Genomic DNA, 23,095 nt, shown 5'->3' with positions numbered 1-23,095 from the left:
TTTACATCACGAGGAGGCCGCGGTCCAAATTTTTTTGCATATGGACCATCTGTTGGAGCAGCGTCTTTTGCCCCAGACGGTCCAAAAGTTAGGTATTTTTACATTTGGACCATCTATTGGAGATGCTCTTAGTTTCAGGGAAACCCCATCCCACACCTGCTCAACAGTTGCATTCTGTTGTTGACATAACTCATAGATATCCCAGAATTGGGTTTTTAAGGAGACGCCCCGACCCAAACATCAAGCCAGAAAAATACCTGATTACCATTACCAACAATCCATTTATAGAAAGGCCTCACCCCAGCTAAAGCCCAAGTCAACCCTTTCCAAAATGGGGAACCCACCTTTTCTTTGGCACAGAGAATGTTAGGCCTCTTAGTTTGATACTTATAGTCCACTAAGGACACCCAATTTTTGTCCCCCCCAGCAAAATACCTTCTAGCCCAAGAGGCTAGCAAGGACATATTAACTTCTCTCAAGTTAGGAACTCCCACCAGGCCACCATATTGTTTCCTCTGGGACACAAGTCCCCAATTGGCCAAGTGATATTTATGAATGTCCCCCATATTCCCCCACAAAAAGTGAGCCATCTGGGAGGTAATAGCTTTGATTGCACACTTAGGAAATTTAATAATGGACATAAGATATGTAGGGATGCTGGCAATGCAAGTACGAATAAGCACCAACTTAGCTTCATAGCTAAGCTGCCTCCCTTTCCATCCACAAATTCTTTTGATAATTTTATTAATGTAAGCTTAGCAAAATGTAAGGGAACCCCCAAATATTTCAAAGGTAAATCCCCTTTCTTGCAGCAAAAGATCTGGGCCAAACTCTTAGCAATCTCTTCTTCCACATTAACAGTTAGCAAATCACATTTGTTGAAGTTAATCTTCATACCAGACAAACCATCAAAACAAGAGAGAAGCCACTTAACATTTCTAGCATTATTTAAACTAGGCTCCAAAAACAGCAAGGTATCGTCAGAATATTGCAGACTCATAATCCCCCCAGAAATCACATGGGGGAGAACCCCAGACATATTCTTTTTAAGAGCAGCTTTTTGCAGAATCTTAGAGAACACATCAGCCACCAAGTTAAATAATATGGGCGAAAGAGGGTCCTCCTGCTTGAGCCCTTTACCACTAACAAACAAAGGGCCATTATGATCATTAAGTCTAACAGAAAAGGAAGGCCTAGCCTTAGCACATTTCTCACTATTTTTCCACTACCTTGACAGCCTAGCCTTAGCACATGGTTTGCTCTCGAGTTCATGTGCAGTATGAAGTCCCAATATTGAAATCCTTACAAGCTAGCAGTGTGTGTACCTGACCAGAAATTGAGAGAAGATACACAAGTATTGATCAAATTTACCCATGTATAACCAAAGCAAATGCAGTTCTCTCGTACAACTTGCTCGATGGCTGCTATCTCCTGAGCCAGGTGTACAACAGGCTGCACTCACCACAAGACCAACCATAACTTGATGGTCACAAGGCATGCATAGCAAGTAGAATTAACTTAACAAGGTTATTAGTATGTTCCTTCTGTGTTACTTAGTCTAAAGCATGAGCATGCACATTTGATCCACACAGGAAAAGGATGCAAGTTTAGGTTAGGTTACATTTGATTACCTGACAAGACGACAAAGCTCAGAGTAAATTTCAGGACAACAATGATCCTGACAAATTAAATAAAATCTGTGCATGGAGAGTGAAAATAACAATATAAATAAGACAATTGCTCATAACTCAAATATAAAACTTAGATGGATAGATTGTGTCCAGAATACATACCCTCTTGTTAAAAAAAGAATGTATACACTTGAAATAAAATCTAGCGTACGAGCCTGTACCAAATAAATAAATATGCAATATGAGTAACCTAAAAAATAAGATAAATACAAGCACTTGTTCTGAACTAATGCAACTGAATCAGCTATGCAACCAGTATCCTGTAAAATAGATTACGACCTCAAATATTTCAGACCAACTTTCTCAGAGGAAAACATTTTAACCAAACATATTTAGGGTCAGGCATCCATACATTAATAAACATAACAAAAAAAAAATTATGTAAGTGCAGTCATCTCGACCTTCCACGTTAATTCAGCACAAAAGCATATAATCTATTTATCTACATTAGATGACAAGAATAAGAAACAAATGGAAAGGAAAGACAATCTGCACGGAGTCTCCGTCATGAATGTCATTGTCACCCAATAATTGCTCTTTCTTTATTTTAGATGAGTTTGTAGTACATCCACTACCCACAGCATACTTCATTTCCAAATTGGAGAAAACAGTACATTGCTCTTGGGCTCCCGAATCTTAAGAAAATCTAGCAAGATATCTACCCATCCAATAGAATTTTCCAAGAAAAATATACATTCTTATGCAAATTCATTATCATGGCAGGGATCACCTAAGCAAAAAAGCATAAACGTGGCTAAATTATTTTCGACGCTGAAAGCATATACAAACTGAGATAGTCTGCAGCTCCTCAATCAATCAATTCTGCTTTTGAAATAAAATGTGTGCCATATATCTGAAGGGACAAGTACATATTACTCAATAGAAGATCTCTCCGATTTTCTAACTGACTTAGCTAGTCAGTTAAAGCTAAGACTCCGTGCCAGTATTACACGCAGGCAGCAAGGAAACACAAGCAAAGGAAGCCAACAAAATAACACCATACCAGAAATATTGTACAAGGACAGGCGCTGAGGATGAACCACCATATCTGAAGATAATCAAATAGAGACAAAGGCGACAGCGTTGGACAAACCAACAACCACTGGTCAGTGCTAGCACACGCGCGAACCCAAAGCAACCCGAGGAAGACACACACCAGTACATTTGTGCAGAAGCAGGCTACAAAACGAGGCGAGGTGAAATCAAACAGAAGCTAGTCATGATCCTCCACGGGAAGTGGGGGGGGGGGGGGGGGGGGGGGAGCTACTCAGCTCGGGTTGGACAAGCAGCAGCACACCTTGCTGCACTGATGAGGGGCCGTAGGGGAGTAGCAGCGCCATGCCTTGCAAGGAGCAGCAGGTGTCCGCCTAGTCGCCAAGAGGAGAATGCCGAGGGAGAAGCGGATTAAGAGGACAATTTCTCCGGTGGCCGGCGCCAGAGGAGACTGGATGAGGTGCCGGCGGCAGCCGCCACTTTGGGGAGGAAGGGAGGAGGATGCGTGTAAGAACAAGGAAAGGATACTCTCTCGGTTGACCAACAGCAAATGGGCATACGACGCGTAGGCCAACAGGATAGACAACGAGCGCTTCCTTTTTTCCCAACGTGTTTTTCTCTCCTTTTTCTCTTTTTTCTGTGGGGGACACGTGGCGTAGCTATTTGCTCGCCCAACAAGTCGCTGTTAATGGGTGTAATGCTTCTTTCATCCATGAAGAGGGGTCCAGCACCAGCGGCGCTGTGATCCGCGATGCTGCCAGTGTGCCAGTGGTGGCCGAGAATTTCTTCCTCGGTCCTGCGGTGGACGCTCACACTGCTGAGGTTTGGCGTTGAAACGAGGCTTTGTGCTTGCTCGGGGCCTCGGAATTCACCACCTTATTGTCCAATCGGATTACTTGCAACTGGTGGAATGTATGAACAATGGATATGTTTCTCCATCTATTGAGGCACTCATTATCGACGACTGTTTTGATGTTTGTAGGGAGTTTGGGAGGGTCTCTTTTGTGCATTGTGCGCGTGAAGCTAACTGCGTGGCTCATGAACTTGATTAGCTAGGACAATCTAGTTTGATGCAACGAGGAATATAAGCACAAGCAAGGCATTGCAGATAAGAATAAAGGCTTCCTGTGGATCTCTTCAAAAATGGATAGAAAGATTTTCAGTAAGTATTACCGGACAGGGCAAGCTTAACCAATACCATATTAAACTAGTTTAACCACTACTTTAACTAGCATTTCTTTTTGTTCTATCATGCCAACAGAAGAAATGGAGTAAAACAGGTCATGGTGAAATTTGGCTTACATCAGTAAAAGACTGACCTATGAATTTTATTTTTCAGTCTTATCTTCCACTTTCACTCCTTTTCTCCTGATATTGATTCTTCCTCATCAGTTCCAGCACTAGGCGGCATCCTCAAACCCTTCCGATGGTAGTACTTCTGCCAGTCAAGCTCAACAAGCTTGGTGGCCTCCACCACCCTCGATGCATCTACCAATGCATTCACTACATCCTGCAGCACACCCCACTCGACTCCACAGCACTTTTTACTAGCAAAGATATCATAACAGTAACTCAGTGCACAATCCAGCTCTCCAGCCTGCAGAAGGTGTGGCACGAGAATCTCATATGTCCCCTTATTTGGGACACACTCATTCTTCATCAAATTATCATACACCTTCTTGGCCTCCTGGAACCTCCCTGCTTTGCAATATCCTCGAATCAACTCATTGTAGGATACTATATTGGGTTTTGGCCCGTCCTTCTCCAACCTCTCAAGCACAGAAGCTGCATCATCAATCCTCCCTTGTGCAACCAAACCACGCAGCTTTGCATTGTAGCATTTTGCGTCTGGCTCCAAATTCCTCTCCTTAATCATTTGCCATACTTTCTCGGCTTCATCATTACGGCCACTGTTGTGAAAACCATCCAAGAGCGAGTTGAAAGTAATAATGTCAGGTGAAACACCGTGCTTCTTCATGAGATGGACAGCATAAAGAGCGGCTGAGAGGTTGGACTTCTGGCACAATGTGCGGATGAGCGCGTTGTAAGAGTATAGGTCGGGCACAATGGAGGGGTGGGCGGCTGGGATCTCCTGGAATGCAGCAGTGAGCGCGGCAACATCTCCGGCCTCGGCGTACGCGGCAAGGACGGCGTTGAATGTCCTCGTGGACTTATGCCGCGCGGGGAGTAGATGGAAGGTTGCGGCCGCGTGGGATGGCATGGAGGCACTGCCGTAGAGGCGGATGAGGCGCGTGGCAAATCCCTCGCTCGAGGTCTCGAGGAAGGGCTTCTGCGCCTCGATGATGGCCTCGATGCCGTCTTTGCGGCCCAAGGAAGTGAGGCGGCTCACCGCTACATCGTACGCGCGGCGCCCGTCGCGGAAGCGGGACGATGCGGACGAGGCTTCGACGAACTTGGAGACCAGCTTATCAGGGTCCCGCTCCCTGATGAGGGCCTTGAGGACACCGCCAAGGGGCTTCCCTAGCTTGTGGCCCGCGTCGGACTCGGCTTCGCCGGCGGGATGTGCGCCGAGGGGCTTCGGGAGCTTCTGATCCGGGATGGAGCCAGCATCGGTGGTGGTCTTGGGATTGCGCTTGGGTGGTTTTACGGCTGGCGTGGAGGAGGGGATGATGCGGGAGAGGCTTTTTACCCAGGTGGAGGCGGCGGCGACGGCGGCGGCGGCGGCGGCCGCGAGGGAGGACATGGGAGGGCGGCGGATGGTGGGGAATGGGGCGAGAGGAGTGGAGTGGGCGAAGGAGGGGTTTCCCAGCTCATCAATGCAATGCTTCTTAATTAGGCCGTCAAAATGTTAACCCTTTAACCGTCTCCCAGCCCAGCCCAAAATGTCTCGGTCGACCGACCCACCCAGCTATCGCGTACAGCCTTGCTCAATCCATTAGTGTGGGTGGAGCGGCCCAATACTGCGATACAGTTTTTTTTTTTTTTGAGATCACCATCATGGCATTTTATTAAACATTCGGCGATACAACTTCTGATTGCACTTGGGCAACCAAGAAAGCAGGGATTACATCAAAAATAGCGTTCGCAGACGCCAGGTTCAGTGCTTCCTTTGCACAAAGATGAGTTGCAAAATTCGCACTTCTAGAAATAAAAACAAGCGAAAACCCCTGAAAATTTGAGAGATATGATTTCATCCCTCGAAAGATATGAGCTGCACCCAATCGGTCTTCCACCACCCCCCAAGCCGTTGCCACCATCTGGCTATCAGTCTCAAGCACCATTTTATGTGACCCACTCTCCATAGCTGCTTGAACACCATCTCTGCAGTCTAGGGCCTCGATGATGAACGGGTCTGAAATGACCTCGTACTGCTTCGCCTGCGTGCAACAAAATTACCCATGTGATCTTGAAGCGATACAGTTGCTCGCTCACGTCCCTCTTTGTGACGCCCCCGATTCGACCGTACACTAATCATGCACGCAAATGTGTACGATCAAGATCATAGACTCACGGTAAGATATCACAACACAACTCTACAACATAAATAAGTCATACAAGCATCATAATACAAGCCAGGGGCCTCGAGGGCTCGAATACAAGTGCTCGATCATAGACGAGTCAGCGGAAGCAACAATATCTGACTACAGACATAAGTTAAACAAGTTTGCCTTAAGAAGGCTAGCACAAACTGGGATACAGATCGAACGAGGCGCAGGCCTCCTGCCTGGGATCCTCCTAACTACTCCTGGTCGTCGTCAGCGGCCTGCACGTAGTAGTAGGCACCTCCAGTGTCGTAGGAGTCGTCGTCGACGGTGGCGTCTGGCTCCTGGACTCCAACATCTGGTAGCGACAACCAGGTAGAAGGAAAGGAGGGAAAGAGGGAGAAAAGCAACCGTGAGTACTCATCCAAGGTACTCGCAAGCAAGGAGCTACACTACATATGCATGGGTATAGGTGTAAAGGGCCATATCAGTGGACTGAACTGCAGAATGCCAGAATAAGAGGGGGATAGCTAATCCCGTCGAAGACTACGCTTCTGGCCACCTCCATCTTGCAGCATGTAGAAGAGAGTAGATGGTAAGTTCACCAAGTAGCATCGCATAGCATAAACCTACCCGGCGATCCCGTCCTCGTCGCCCTGTTAGAGAGCGATCACCGGGTTGTATCTGGCACTTGGAAGGGTGTGTTTTATTAAGTATCCAGTTCTAGTTGTCATAAGGTCAAGGTACAACTCCGGGTCGTCCTTTTACCGAGGGACACGGCTATTCGAATAGATAAACTTCCCTGCAGGGGTGCACCACATAACCCAACACGCTCGATCCCATTTGGTCGGACACACTTTTCTGAGTCATGCCCGGCCGCGGAAGATCAACACGTCGCAGCCCCACCTAGGCTCAACAGAGAGGTCAGCACGCCGGTCTAAACCCTATGCGCGCAGGGGTCTGGGCCCATCGCCCATTGCACACCTGCATGTTGCGTACGCGGCCGGAAGCAGACCTAGCCCCCTTAATACAAGCGCGAGCTTACGGTCCAATGCGGCGCGCGCCACTCAGTCGCTGACGTCAAAAAGAGCTTCGGCTGATACCACGACGTCGAGTGCCCATAACTGTTCCCGCGTAGTTGGTTAGTGCGTATAGACCAAATGGCCAGACTCAGATCAAATACCAAGATCTCGTTAAGCGTGTTAAGTATCTGCGAACGCCGACCAGGGCCAGGCCCACCTCTCTCCTAGGTGGTCTCAACCTGCCATGTCGCTCCGCCATAAAGTAACAGTCGGGGGCCGTCAGGATCCCAGGCCCACCTCTACCGGGATGGAGCCGCCTGTCCTTTCAGCCCCCTCATCAGAATCACTTGCGGGTACTCAACGAGCCGACCCGACTTTAGTCACCACATGTGTCATGTATATAAAGTATATAGTATATACCCGTGATCACCTCCCGAAGTGATCACGGCCCAGTAGTATAGCATGGCAGACGGACAAGAGTGTAGGGCCACTGATGGAACACTAGCATCCTATACTAAGCAGTAGGATAGCAGGTAAGGGTAACAACTGTAGCAACAATGACAGGCTATGCATCAGTATAGGATTAACCGAAAGCAGTAACATGCTACACTACTCTAATGCAAGCAGTATAGAGAAGAATAGGCGATATCTGGTGATCAAGGGGGGGGCTTGCCTGGTTGCTCTGGCAAGTAGGAGGGGTCGTCAACTCCGTAGTCGAACTGGACAGCAGCAGCGTCGGTCTCGTAGTCTACCGGAGAGAAGGGGGAAGAAACAGTAAATACAATGCAAACATAAGCATGACGATGCGTGACATGACAATGAGCGGTGCTAGGTGTGCCCTAACGCGGCAGTAGGTGGTACCGTCGAAGGGGGGGAACATCCGGGAAAGTATTCCCGATGTTTCGCATTTTCGGGCAGATGGACCGGAGGTGAAATGTTGCAGGTTCACTATGCTAGGGACGTGTGGTGAGCGAACGGGCTGCATATCCGGATTCGCGGGATTTTTCTGAGCAATTTTCATATAGAAAACATTTTCATCCGAGCTACGGTTTATTTTATATGATTTTTCTAAGTTTTAAACATTTTCTGAAATTATTTGATTTAATAGAATTATACAGAAAAAGAGAAATGACGTCAGCATGATGCGAGGACGACATCAGCAGCTAGCTGGTCGGCTGACCAGGTCAAACCTGACATGTGGGTCCAGTGGGACCCGCATGTCAGCCTCCGCTAGTATAACAGTGGATTAAACTAATCTAGTAGGGTTAATTAGGGGTGTGGGCCCCGGGTGTCAGTGAGTGATTAGTTAATCTAATTACTTTTATTTATAAAACATTTGTTAGACTAATTAACAGAGGGGGGGCCCGCATGTCAGTGGCTGGGGGCCGCCCAGTCAGCACGTTGACCGCGGTCAACAAGTCAAGGGGGGCCCTGGGTCCACCAGTCAGTGGCCCAGGCGGTGCCACGCGGGTGCCACGTCGGTGACGTCGCCGGAATCACGCCGGCGACCATTCCAGCGGCGGAAATTCGCCGGAGTTGCTCGGATTTCCAGCACAGTGCATCATTCCGCGCGTTTTCAGTGGCGCTCGAACAAGTAGATCGTCCCGCGTCGATCTAGAGTGATCCCAGGAGCGGGGGTGGCCGGAGTGGAGCTCAACGACGACCGCGGGCGGCGCCGGAATACGGGCATCTCCGAAAACCACACTACGGGCTGCGTTCTAGCTAACAAACGACGCTAGCGGGCTCTACGGACCTCCGGCAACTCGACGGAGGCCACGGCTTGGCTCGGAGATGGACGGGGTGAGCGCAACGAGCTCGCGGACGAGGCCGCATGCGGCAATGGCGACAGCGGCACCGCGAGCCATCTACGGTGCATGAGGAGGAACCAGAGGAAGGAGGAGGGGCGGAGGCTTACGGCGCGGCACACGGAGGCCCTCGAGTGAACGGGAGCGCAGAGGGGAGGCGGGATGAATCGTGGCGGGCGGCGGCGACCGAGGTTGGGGAAAAGCTTGACCCGGCAGCTGCAGGGCACTCCAGCTCGTCCTGAAGCGCGGGGTCGACGAGGACGACGTAGAGGGAGCTCGGGGACTCGGCGGCTCGACGAACGGTGGTCGGGGCCACGCCTACGGCGAGGCTTCGGCGGCGATCTCGCTCGGGCGAGGGGGGGCAGAGAGAGAGCGGCTGAGATGGAGAGGGGAGTGGGTGGAGGTAGGTGGGGAGGAGGAGGCCGAGGCGTCGAGGGGAGGGGTCGGCCTTATCCTCTCCGGGTAGTCGCCGTCGAGGCGGTCCGGCGGGGCTCGCCCCTGTTGCGACCCCGGTCGGGGGAACATGGGTGTCGTGGAATTAACACGTCAGATGTCCTAGGTGTAAGGACTTAGTCGTGAGGCCAACGCATCTATGTAGTAGCTTGAGAGGGGTTGATTGGGATGAGAGACGCAGGGAGGATCAACGCACAAGACAAGGGTTTAGACAGCTTCGGGCCCCGGGAAACATCATCCGGTAACAACCCTACATGCTGTTTGAGGCTAGGTCTCATTATGCTTATGAGAGTCGCCGGTAAGCCGGCTCTTTGTGTCTAGCCCTAGAGATTGTTTCTTGTTGCTCGTCCCTCTTTGGGGTGCCCTGCCCCTCCTTATATAAGTTAGAGGGGCGGGTTACATGTGGAGTCCTAGTAGGACTAGTCTATCTTCTCTTACAAGTTAATTACAAGTCCGGGTCTTGCTTCCTCGTAGAGGAAATATTCGTCATCCCTTTCTTCTTAAGCCGGCCCATCATAAACGTGAGCCGGCCTTCTGGGCCTTGGGCCTAGTCTTCTATCTGACCCGCCGTCGGGGTCATCTGTGAGTCGTCAGGCTCGTGAGTCGTCTGACAGTGAGCCGCCAGACCCGTGAGTCTCCAGTCCTCCGGCGGGTCACGGTGAAGCGCCAAGTCCGGCCGGGTCATACTTCCGGCCGGGTCATACCGCGGGGTATATCCCCGACATTAGCCCCCAGTTTAATTTGGATTTATCCATGTTAAACTAATCTGCAATATAAACACAAGAACAAATTTGACAGGTTGTGTTCTGGGTTAAATATTCTTTGTAAGCCGGCACTTGATCATCCTTAAGTCCTTGTCATCTTCCTTCTTGATATGTATCCATAATCTCATAGCAAATCTCTTTAGCAGATATGTTCAAATTTTGCCAATGCAAAAAATCCAGATACTTCCTTTGAAAATCCGGGTCAACAGGCCAGCTTCAGAGTCAATTTGTTGACATTGGTCTCTTGTTGAAAAATATTGTAAAAGATAATCCACCTGAGTCGGCTTTCAATACTCTGACTTGACAAAAATATTGGTCTTCAAATATTCAACTTATATTCAGCCGGCTTAAAGATAAAAAACTTGCCGGTTTATGAGTACCAAAATTGCCGGGTTATAAATAGATGATGCCAAGTCATAATTGTCGCTGACGCCGGTTTATGATTTTTGCAGACACCAGGTCAATCTGATTTACTCAAAACTGAGAATTTGAAGATATTTCTCCCTTATATCCATATTACCTGTAGCCCCCAAGAGCCGGTTTAATCAGCATGAATAATCCGGAACTTATCACCATGGCTTTAAATAAAATCCAGTTGTGTAGCCCCCATAAGTCGGCTATAGTCATAGTAGTGTAGCCGGGTCATCCTAGAATTGTCTTCAGCAGAGAGCAATATACATTAGCCCCCAAGTGTCGGGTCATTATGTAATAATGAGCAGGGACTTTGTAAGTATGATGATGTAAATTTGAGCAGTAACGTGTAGCCCCCAAGGGCCGGCTCATTACGATGTGATGAGTCGGGTCTTCAATGAGGTGAGCAAAAAATGACTTTGCATTAGCCCCCAAGTGCCATGGTGCATGCTGGCAGTGACATGGGACTTGCATATTTGATGTAATCTCAACTTGAATAATGTAGCCCCCAAGTGCCGGGTTGTAAGCCTGCAGCGACTCAGGACTATTCCTTCCATTGTAGAATAAATCATATCCATTGATAAAATAATAGCCATTGCGCTGAAGCGACTTTGAAAACCTCAATCATAATATTAGTTTCTGATAACCATAATAAAAATTCAGCCATGTTGGCTATTAAAGATTTGACTAACCCGGTTGGAAAACCTCAATCATTCAAATCATAATGAAAATCCAGCCAAGTTTGGCTATTTAAAGATTTCAAATACCTTATCTGTTGACAAGTAAATCCGGAGTTTAAATACCCGGCGGCTCTTGGCCGATGGCGATTTATTACGCCTCCATTGTAAGCCGGAATTTTTATAACCCGACTATTTATAGCCTTTGAGAAAATCAAGAATTGATAACCCTTTTGAGACACCAATTTCAATCTTTGATGATGGGCTTGAACTTAATCATTTATGTAAGTCATAGCCCTGTAAATCCTGCACAGAGTTTAAACAACATATGCCCTGGCGACTTAACGTTAAAAGCCAGGGCGGGTAACCACCCAAATGTAGTCTGATCCTGCACACAAGTAGATCACAAGATCCCTTGGCGGTTTACCGCAGGGCGGGTCATAATATATAACCACTGTGATATTGAATTTGTACTGCCGGTTTACATGACCTGTGCAGTAAGGGTGATAACCCAATCCTTAGAAGCCAATGCTTCCACATAGATGATGATTGTCATAAGCCGGCGATTTATCATTGAAAATCAAGCCGGGTTAAATAACAACCACTCATATACACTTTAGATGTGAAAAAGAGCTTCAAATAAAATCCAAAAATTGTTTGCAAAAAGAGACTTCAAAATTTTTGAGGCTTCTGATTCGAATACGATCAGAAAACCGTCCCAAAGGGGTTAAGCTAAGATTCGAATACGATCATATAGCCCCCAGTGGCTTTGGCGTTGCCGATCAAGAGGGTACCGACAGCTATGTTCTCTTTGGTTCGAATACGACCTATGTTTGAACAGGAAGCCCCCAAATGACCTTGAGAGTTGTTTAACGACGCTGATTCGAATACGATCCACGTCGGTTCTTAAAAGGGGTTGAGCTATGATTCGAATACGACCAAGAAGCCCCCCTAGTGAGCTCGGCAGTGTGCCGATCAAGAGGGTACCGACAGCTATGTTCTCTTTGGTTCAAATACGACCTATGTTTGAACAGAAAGCCCCCTAGTGATCATGAGAATATTTAACGACTCTGATTCGAATACGATCAGGGCCACACCAAAAGGGTTAAGCTAAATTCGAATACGATCAGCTCCCAATGGTCCTTAAAGTAGGGTACCTATGTTTGAGTTGTGCTTTGTAACAGACTCTTTGGTCCCTTTAATTTTCCCTGAGAACTCGAACTTTGCAAGAGATAAATTCTTCTTAAACCAGATATTGAGAGTTTCAAAGTTTTGTGATAGACAAATTTACCTTGAACCAGATTTTGAACCGGATTTGAGAGCTTCAAAGCTTTGTGGCAGATAAATTTCCCTTGAACCGGATTTTAAACCGGATATTACGAGCTTCAATGCCTTGTGGGAGATGTCAAGTCTCTTGAGCCGGATTTAGACCGGACTCATTTTTAAGCCGGAAATTTTCTGACGGCCTTTAAACTTTTTACCAATATGGCGGTAGCCTCCAGGACCGGGTTATTTTTCCCTCCAATGACCTGGAGTTCTTGAATGCATTGAAACCGACCAATGCTGCCGAGTCATATTACTGTAGCCCCTGAGTCTCCATACGACTCGAGGAGTTGGCTTGAGATTCTCCATATTGACCATATAAGGTGTATATCATTGGTGTTGATAACGCGATGTGAATCCACAGAAGGTTGAGGTGACTGCGGTGTGTTATAAATGATCCCGTATGAGCCGTGTCAACAACTCGGCCAATGGTTCCTTCCAACTGGACGTTTTGAAGTTAATCAAACTGTAGTGGCGGCGACTTGTGCGCATGCCCATTGAGCCGTCCAATGCCGACGGCGGCTGACAACACATGACAATTTTCCTCCAAGCTGTTGGAAGAAAACCGGGCTTCCCAAGCAGTGACTTGCTCATATTCAATAATCCGCTCATGCAGACAAGTGCAGTCCTGGTGTGTCGATGTAGACCCGGCCATAATAGACAGATGGAAAAGACGACCGCCACGTCAGAGGCAGCTCAAACAGATGATCCGGCCGTGGCGTTGTAAGCCGGCGCGGATGAGCGAATTAACCACATCGTTTTGATGTAGTGAACAATTGTCCTGCATCAACACTAGGGTGAACCGGCCGCGGCGTGGTAAATCGGCGCAGACGGGTGAGTCGACCGTGGCGTTGTTAGCCGGCGCGGACAGCGAGTCGGCCACGGCGTTGTAAGCTGGCGCAGACATGTGAACCGGCCGCGAGGGCGGACGGGCGAGTCTTCCATGGCGTTGTAAGCTAGTGCAAACGGGCAAATTGTCCTCCTCGTTGTAAACCGGCGCGGTCGCAAGAAACGGCCACGGCGTGGTAAGCCGGCGCGGTCGCAAGAGACGGCTACGGTGTTGTAAGCCGGTGTGGGGGTCCGTTGAATAACGAAGACCACCTGTGCCAAAAGATGTTGGCGTGCCTCCATCTCCGCAGTATAATATCACTTTTTGTCATAAATAATTGCCCTGCATAAACAATATTGCAGATCAAGGCAGAGATAAGCTTGTTCTTTGACAAAACAACATGTGCTAATAAAACAAACTTGGATGGATATCACCTGATTTGTTTGGACGACGGATGATCCGTTTATCGCGACAGAGGTGGCTCAGGTAGACCAGCGACTCAATATAGTTCCGGCGGCTCAGGCAGACCGGCAACTTAATATAGCCCCGGTGGCTCAAAGCGGCAAGGGCGGCTCAACACGGCTCCGGCGGGTTGATGTAAATTAAACTGCACGGGCGGCGACTTGCGCACACCTATGCACGTCTACTGTAGCACCAACACCCACATGAGTCTTCCTCCGTCCCCCTTTTTTGAATAACAATCGGCTTTGAATGCCTTGAGATCCAAGTCGCTGTGCTTGACGCATAGCAAGTGTTCATTAGTAATTGATGCATGTGGATAGCATTGCTACCCCTACTGCTGAATAATGGTTTTCTCGTAGTGTATCAGACTGATCATCGGAGTCGCTTATCCGGGCACAGCAATGAAAAATTGACCCAGTATCCTGTACCCCTTGGCCTGTCCCTTGTTCACATGCTAATGCACCAGAGAAGTAGCCCACAGCGCGAGCGTCCATCAAGAAAAACTGTCACAACTTTTCCATGCCTGCACCTCCGCGCGGGGCGAACCCAGCGGCTCAGAGGCCATAGGCGCGGCGGCTCAGCGCAGGACCACGGTAGAGGTGGAAGTGACGTGTAAGACCCGGTCGGCGGCTCAATGCAATGGCGAGGTGAACTCGAAGCGGAGGTGTTGCCGGCGAAACTGGGGAATGAGCGCGACCCGCCGATGCGGTGAGGCAGAAGAAATCAGCGCGTGTGGCGTGGAACCCACAGCGGCGGAGGCAGACGCGACCCGGCACGGCAACTCATGCAGAAGCAGAGGGGCGTCAGCGTGGGCGACTCGTCCAATGGCAGCGAAAAACGGAGACGAAAACGACGCAGCAGCAGGCGGCTCGGGCCAGTGGTCGCTCTAAAGTGGTTCTACTCAGTTGCGGGGCAGAGCGAGGAGGAGAGCCGCTGTAATGAACCGGCGACTGTAGACTTGAAAACGCCTGGTCCGAAGCGAGCCGCAGGGCGAGGCCGTGAAGGCAAGATCGATTCCCATCATCTGACCTTGCTCATCCTGGTGTTTTGTCTTTACTTGCATATTAACCCCAACATCTAGTACCGGGACGGATTGTCTGACCATATGAGAGCTTCAGTCTTTCTTGATACTAGTATATATTTTCTCTATGAGTTTGCAAAGGCAATTCCGATCTGGTCACTTCCCCATGTAGCAGTTTTGGCCAATATAAAATTTGGAGTTGTAGATCAACCTGACCATCACGTGGCAGAGTACTAATTGAAGTATTATGATTGCTACTGTTGTCTTGTACGAACAGAGGTGTCTTCCCATTGTTTTGCGGACACCACATCTAGTCCGATTCCTTTGTGCGTGTGCCTCTTGATTGGTCGACCAGAAGAAAACAAGGATTCCAACGATTCGACCGCTTGGTCTCGGCGACTTGTAGCAGTAAACAAACCATAACCCAAACCCTAATTTCTCTTGAACTTTGAACGGGACTTGATCCGACCGTGCGCCTTCGAGACAATGTAAATCTTTCTGCAATGATTCCTCTTCACCCAGAAAATTGCGAATTTCTTGATCCCTGATAAAGATCCCTTCAAGAACTCAACACCACCGTGCGCAGGCCCCATGGTGGGCGCCAACTATCGTGGAATTAACACGTCAGATATCCTAGGTTCGTGAGGCCAACGCATCTATGTAGTAGCTTGAGAGGGGTTGATTGGGATGAGAGACGCAGGGCGGATCAACGCACAAGACAAGGGTTTAGACAACTTCGGGCCCCGGGAAACATCATCCGGTAACAACCCTACATGCTGTTTGAGGCTAGGTCTCATTATGCTTATGAGAGAGTCGCCGGTAAGCCGGCTCTTTGTGTCTAGCCCTAGAGATTGTTTCTTGTTGCTCGTCCCTCTTTGGGGTGCCCTGCCCCTCCTTATATAAGTTAGAGGGGCGGGTTACATGTGGAGTCCTAGTAGGACTAGTCTATCTTCTCTTACAAGTTAATTACAAGTCCGGGTCTTGCTTCCTCGTAGAGGAAATATTCGTCATCCCTTTCTTCTTAAGCCGGCCCATCATAAACGTGAGCCGGCCTTCTGGGCCTTGGGCCTAGTCTTCTATCTGACCCGCCGTCGGGGTCATCCGTGAGTCGTCAGGCTCGTGAGTCGTCTGACAGTGAGCCGCCAGACCCGTGAGTCTCCAGTCCTCCGGCGGGTCACGGTGAAGCGCCAAGTCCGGCCGGGTCATACTTTCGGCCGGGTCATACCGCGGGGTATATCCCCGACAAGGGGGGAAGACGACCCGGGGAGGGGCTGGGCCGGACCAGCTGGAGTGGGCCGAGGCTCGGGCCAGGCACTGTGCACTTGGCCCAGTGCATAGTGGCCTGTGCTTTTACACTTTTGTTTTGTTTTCTATTTTTTTTATTTTTTTATTTTCTTTTCTGTTTTATTTATTTTAGTTAGCAAAACAGTTTTACAAAAATACAACCCCTACTCCTAAATTAGCATAATAACATAGGCCACCTACTCCAAAAAGTTTGGTGATTATATAAACTAGATTAACATTTGTTTAGTATTTAAAAGCATTTAAATAATTGTTTTACTGCTGTTTTTACTTACTATAGTGCAGTTAAATACTTTACAAAAGTGTGGTTTCTTCACTAATATTTAATATGGACTATTTGGCTCACTCCGAACATTTTAGTTTTAATAATTGTAAACTTTTATTATTTGCTTTTATTTAAATTTTGAATTTGTTTCGGTTCTGAACTATCGAGAGTTTATCAACAGTAAACGGGGTGACGTGGCATCGTTAGCATGGGATTACTATAGCTTAATTATCCGGGCATCACAATTCTCCTCCACTACAAGGAATCTCGTCCCGAGATTTAAGAGGGGAGTAAGGGGGAAAGTTCTGGTTACGATATTCTAACGGATCTTCTCGATGAAGTTAATCCTTTGGTTGATGTCTTCAATTCTTTATTCCAATGCATCATGATGAAGTCATCGTCCTTTCTTCGGGAACTCCATCGTACTTACAAAAGGATAAGGGGGCATTACGGAAAAACGGGCCGCTACAATGTTTGCTTATCTAGTAGATAACATCAGGGAGGGTGGCGGGAGGTAACCCTCGAATTGAAATTTAAGACATTATCGAGAGCAAGTAAGAAGGTGCAAAATAGAAGTTTCAAGCGCATAGACAATCATTCGTTGCCTGATACGAAACGTTACAGGGGTTCAGAGCAAATGGGAAAGTATTGCGTCTGGTACCAGAATAGATCACTAGGCAGGTGGCCCGTGAATCACATACGAAGTCAAGCTCGAGGAATAACTTCGACAACAGGGTGTATAGGAGAGTCAGGTTTCGATCCTGTGGAACTGTGGGTTATGGGCCCACCATGTGGGTTAAAAGTAGGAAGGGCGGTGACATCTTGCATGATCATGATAGCAAGGCATGTCAGAGGGTAGCCTGTCAGTTATATGTCAGCAACATCGTCGGTACCAAGAGCGAGGGACGAAAAGAACCATTTTCCTGCTCGTTGAAACGAGGCGGACCAATAGGCAAAGTTCTCGTCCATCGGTGGTTACCAGAATGTCATCAACAAAAGTAACAGGCTCTTTCTGACAGAATTGTACACCGAGGCGTTTACAAAAGCAGGAGAATATTACTGCTTAGATCATATAGATCACAAGAAAGGTTAAACGAAACAATGGAAAGGAAAATATGATTATCAGGTTTAAGCAGAACAATGGAAAGGAAAATGTGTTTAAACACATATTTCAAGGGTATGCCCTTCCCAAGGACAAGCAGAGCATGATATCCATGACAGGATGTAATGTAGAAAACTCTTTAGGTAAGGGGAAGGAAATTTCATGACATTACCCATACAACGGTGTTTGGATAATTGAGCAAGAAAACATTTAGCATTGGGCTTCAAATGTTCTTGTCGAAAATCAGAGTACCACAGACATGCTTCAAGATAGCATTGACATAGTCTTCAAGCAAAGGTCGGACTTTGGATACTCAATGGATTCATCAGGAACAACTTATAGAATAAGTCTTTCAATTTCCTCTTGGGAGAATGGTTAACATTGCTAAAAGGAAGAACTATAACAATAGGCCCTCCAGCCAGGTGTGCTAGGCATGACATCACCTTACCGGGTCATATAAAGACCAACATTATAACTCTTGGAAAATGCATCCCAACCATCTGACTGGGATTCATATCTGATTGGTGTTAGCATATCTCAGACTCAAGATGCCTGAGAAGAAAAGGTGCAACACAAATTGACAAGATGACATTGTAAGATCCTCGGGAAATGAACTATGGAAGCGAGTTTTGAAACAAGAGTTCATCATTAAATCAAGGAGAGGGTGAGGAGGTGACTGATGGACTCAGCGCCAATCCATTGAGAATTCCAAATAAGGATTTCCACAATCATGTGAACAAGGAGATAACATTTGTCAAATCAAATGATATAATGATGTATGCTCGAGGAAAACATACACAATTTAACAATGACAGAAGGGCGCACCCTAAAATCTGGACTGGGTAGCATGATCAATGTTTGAATGATGATTAAATAAGCAATAGACTTAGAATGAAACTATCGACCGTTAACTTCAAATCAATAGGGTTGCTAGAATTTTGAAGTCGCACAGCATAGTTCAATTGTCGGTTTTTCGTTTAGAAACAACACGGGGACCAAGAAAGAATGGTGATGGTGAGAAGTATCACTGTACCAAGAATTCTTAAGAGGTGGAGTAAGGCTCACGACATTCTTGACATCAAAGATGGTAATACTCCAAGGTAGAACATAACATAAGTTGTATAGCAGGGAAATCAAGATACAACACAAAATATGAACAAGTTTGTGTTGGGGGGAGGCAAGAATGTTGTCGATGATAACAAAATTCATCGAGGGCCAAGGATGGTATTTCTCATCCTGAATTTCGACACACAACTTGGAAGAAGTCAAATTGTTGACAATGATCACGACAAATTTGTCGAGAGGTTTCCAAGAAGGTGTAATTGATCGACGATGACATCAAGTCTAAGGAATGATGAAAGCGAAAGGTTATTGGAACCACGGGTAGTACACAAACTCGAAATCAAGTTTGCTATTCAAGGGGAAGTGATATGACGAGGAAGATCGACACAAGGTTAGCTCATTGTCGAAATTTGTGTGCTGGGAAGGTCCAGGTAGCACAGTTAAAATCGGCACGATAATGACATAGCCGAGCAGGCTAGGAATGACTTGAAGGATTATTAAACTCGCAAGCAACAAAAATTACTTAGAGTTATTGAATCGGAGTGTGGAATTGATTCACTTATCGGTGTCCTTGAGGGGTTCTAACAACTCAGAACCCGTTGGAAAAAATGGAATCGGCAAGAATATTAGTTGATGAAGAACTCATAAGAAGTTAAGTAGTCCCTTGGCATTCTCGAGATACCAGGGGGGTAATACTCGATGACAGACCAAAGTAGAGGTTGGACGGGGGTATTGCTCTGCAGAGGACAAGTGCTTAAACTTGCACGAGAATGGTATTTAAAGGAGAACATGGTCGGAACCACGATTGCAAAAGGATCAATACACAGATACTAGACGATATCATATCAAGGAAATAGTTATTATTACAAGAAGCTTCTATGATAGGATCTACATCGTGTCCATGGGCATGAACACAAAGTTCAAGGTCAACTCCCACTTCTCCAATGCATACCCTTTCATTCACTTCTCGCGTTTGATGAAGTTGCAGTGTTGAAAATTTTTATCTGGCAAAATACCAGAAGAGTATGACTCATGAAAACTTTTGAGTTCACAGATACTATGAAAGGCATAGGTTCAACCCATCGGGGCATCGTGGAAACATATACCACAAGCTTCAGGGGCAAATAACTCAAGCTCGATAGTAGAGCATGGGTGCCAAAACGAGAGGATACAATTTACTAAAGGCATTATGTATCAGGGAAAGAACTTCCAAAGTGATTGAATATGAAGGACGTTGTCGGATAAAATCCAACAAGGTTCTGATGGTCCATAAAGGATCTGATGTGAGTATCGGCACACAACCAGAGGTAGAATCAATGCCAAGACCTTGGATTATAGAAACAACTAAGTAACTTAGAGCTCAATTGCAGAGGAATTATGATTTACAAAGCGAAGGATCAGAAACAGATGCTCTGATCAAGGATGGATAAGTTCAATAGACATAGGGGCAAAATCGATGACAATTTGATTGGCGAGAACCAGCTCACGTTTCAAATGACGTCTGAGCCGGAAGGATGAATTCTAGGCTCTGATTGAGGATTGCGAGCATTCGCAACAGATTGAATCAACGGACTCAAAATGATAATGACAAGAGATGCCAATAAGATTACGAGACTTAAGATTAATCATAATGCAAGTAAGCAAGAATTTCAAGAGCAAAAGGCTCCTGAGGATTTTCGGAAGATCGAATGGTATTTTGAACACTTTTGTGAAATACTTGAATCAACTGGGGATGAGCGGATACTCGGTAAGTGCGAGAATTATCCGTAGGGGTATTCAGGTGACAAAGAACAGCAAGGCAGTAAGCTCAAAGGATTCTCGGAACAACAGAGAGAATTTTGGGGTATCTTGTAATAACAAGATCAACTGGGAAACATTGTATGAATGGCGAGTATACGTGGTTATCCATAGGAGTTTATCGATGAAAGGGAATTGCAAAAGCGATGAACACAAGTTCTCGGGTTATCAGCGGAGAGTATCTTCAGGGTCTTCACGTGCAGCAGACGATCATCAGTAATAAGGGGCTCTCCGGGTGAAAGTGATATCGAGATCCTAATGTTAGATTTAGTAAAATTCACTTAACCCGAATAGAAGAGAGATCAGAGTCCCAGAGTATAGGCAAGGAGTAAAAGATCCTAATACCACCCAATGGCGACGTGGGCCCGTAAGCCACACAACCATGTCAGTAAAAGTTTTTCAATGACTAGACTCGACTTCGGCCAAAGAGTTGGAAAGCGGGATCCCTACAGGCAGTCGGCTCTGATACCAACTTGTCACGCTCCCGATTCGACCGTACACTAATCATGCACGCAAATGTGTACGATCAAGATCATAGACTCACGGTAAGATATCACAACACAACTCTACAACATAAATAAGTCATACAAGCATCATAATGCAAGCCAGGGGCCTCGAGGGCTCGAATACAAGTGCTCGATCATAGACGAGTCAGCGGAAGCAACAATATCTGAGTACAGCCATAAGTTAAACAAGTTTGCCTTAAGAAGGCTAGCACAAACTGGGATACAGATCGAACGAGGCGCAGGCCTCCTGCCTGGGATCCTCCTAACTACTCCTGGTCGTCGTCAGCGGCCTGCACGTAGTAGTAGGCACCTCCAGTGTCGTAGGAGTCGTCGTCGACGGTGGCGTCTGGCTCCTGGACTCCAACATCTGGTAGCGACAACCAGGTAGAAGGAAAGGAGGGAAAGAGGGAGAAAAGCAACCGTGAGTACTCATCCAAGGTACTCGCAAGCAAGGAGCTACACTACATATGCATGGGTATAGGTGTAAAGGGCCATATCAGTGGACTGAACTGCAGAATGCCAGAATAAGAGGGGGATAGCTAATCCCGTCGAAGACTACGCTTCTGGCCACCTCCATCTTGCAGCATGTAGAAGAGAGTAGATGGTAAGTTCACCAAGTAGCATCGCATAGCATAAACCTACCCGGCGATCCCGTCCTCGTCGCCCTGTTAGAGAGCGATCACCGGGTTGTATCTGGCACTTGGAAGGGTGTGTTTTATTAAGTATCCAGTTCTAGTTGTCATAAGGTCAAGGTACAACTCCGGGTCGTCCTTTTACCGAGGGACACGGCTATTCGAATAGATAAACTTCCCTGCAGGGGTGCACCACATAACCCAACACGCTCGATCCCATTTGGCCGGACCCCGGCCGTGGAAGATCAACACGTCACAGCCCCACCTAGGCTCAACAGAGAGGTCAGCACGCCGGTCTAAACCCTATGCGCGCAGGGGTCTGGGCCCATCGCCCATTGCACACCTGCACGTTGCGTACGCGGCCGGAAGCAGACCTAGCCCCCTTAATACAAGCGCGAGCTTACGGTCCAATGCGGCGCGCGCCACTCAGTCGCTGACGTCAAAAAGAGCTTCGGCTGATACCACGACGTCGAGTGCCCATAACTGTTCGCGCGTAGTTGGTTAGTGCGTATAGACCAAATGGCCAGACTCAGATCAAATACCAAGATCTCGTTAAGCGTGTTAAGTATCTGCAAACGCCGACCAGGGCCAGGCCCACCTCTCTCCTAGGTGGTCTCAACCTGCCCTGTCGCTCCGCCATAAAGTAACAGTCGGGGGCCGTCAGGATCCCAGGCCCACCTCTACCGGGATGGAGCCGCCTGTCCTTTCAGCCCCCTCATCAGAATCACTTGCGGGTACTCAACGAGCCGACCCGACTTTAGTCACCACATGTGTCATGGATATAAAGTATATAGTATATACCCGTGATCACCTCCCGAAGTGATCACGGCCCAGTAGTATAGCATGGCAGACGGACAAGAGTGTAGGGCCACTGATGGAACACTAGCATCCTATACTAAGCAGTAGGATAGCAGGTAAGGGTAACAACTGTAGCAACAATGACAGGCTATGCATCAGTATAGGATTAACCGAAAGCAGTAACATGCTACACTACTCTAATGCAAGCAGTATAGAGAAGAATAGGCGATATCTGGTGATCAAGGGGGGGGGCTTGACTGGTTGCTCTGGCAAGTAGGAGGGGTCATCAACTCCGTAGTCCAACTGGACAGCAGCAGCGTCGGTCTCGTAGTCTACCGGAGAGAAGGGGGAAGAAACAGTAAATACAATGCAAACATAAGCATGACGATGCGTGACATGACAATGAGCGGTGCTAGGTGTGCCCTAACGCGGCAGTAGGTGGTACCGGCGAAGGGGGGGAACATCCGGGAAAGTATTCCCGATGTTTCGCGTTTTCGGACAGATGGACCGGAGGTGAAATGTTGCAGGTTCACTATGCTAGGGACGTGTGGTGAGCGAACGGGCTGCGTATCCGGATTCGTTGGATTTTTCTGAGCAATTTTCATATAGAAAACATTTTCATCCGAGCTACGGTTTATTTTATATGATTTTTCTAAGTTTTAAACATTTTCTGAAATTATTTGATTTAATAGAATTATACAGAAAAAGAGAAATGACGTCAGCATGATGCGAGGACG

At 47.3% G+C, this 23,095-nt stretch overlaps 1 protein-coding gene across 1 annotated transcript; it reads right to left on the bottom strand.

Annotated features, from left to right (window-relative positions):
• Positions 1-3,806: 3,806 nt before the first annotated feature.
• LOC109731923 (uncharacterized) lies at positions 3,807-5,462 on the bottom strand. The gene has a single exon (XM_020291098.4). The coding sequence runs from the start codon at positions 5,386-5,388 to the stop codon at positions 4,039-4,041; it is 1,350 nt and encodes a 449-aa protein (XP_020146687.1). The 5' UTR covers positions 5,389-5,462; the 3' UTR covers positions 3,807-4,038.
• Between the last annotated feature and the right edge of the window lie 17,633 nt (positions 5,463-23,095).

This window comes from Aegilops tauschii, chromosome 3 (genome assembly GCF_002575655.3).
Source record: "Aegilops tauschii subsp. strangulata cultivar AL8/78 chromosome 3, Aet v6.0, whole genome shotgun sequence".
NCBI lineage: Eukaryota > Viridiplantae > Streptophyta > Magnoliopsida > Poales > Poaceae > Aegilops > Aegilops tauschii.
The sequence above is the reverse complement of the archived record's forward strand: the minus strand, read 5'-3'. Positions and strand labels throughout refer to the sequence as shown.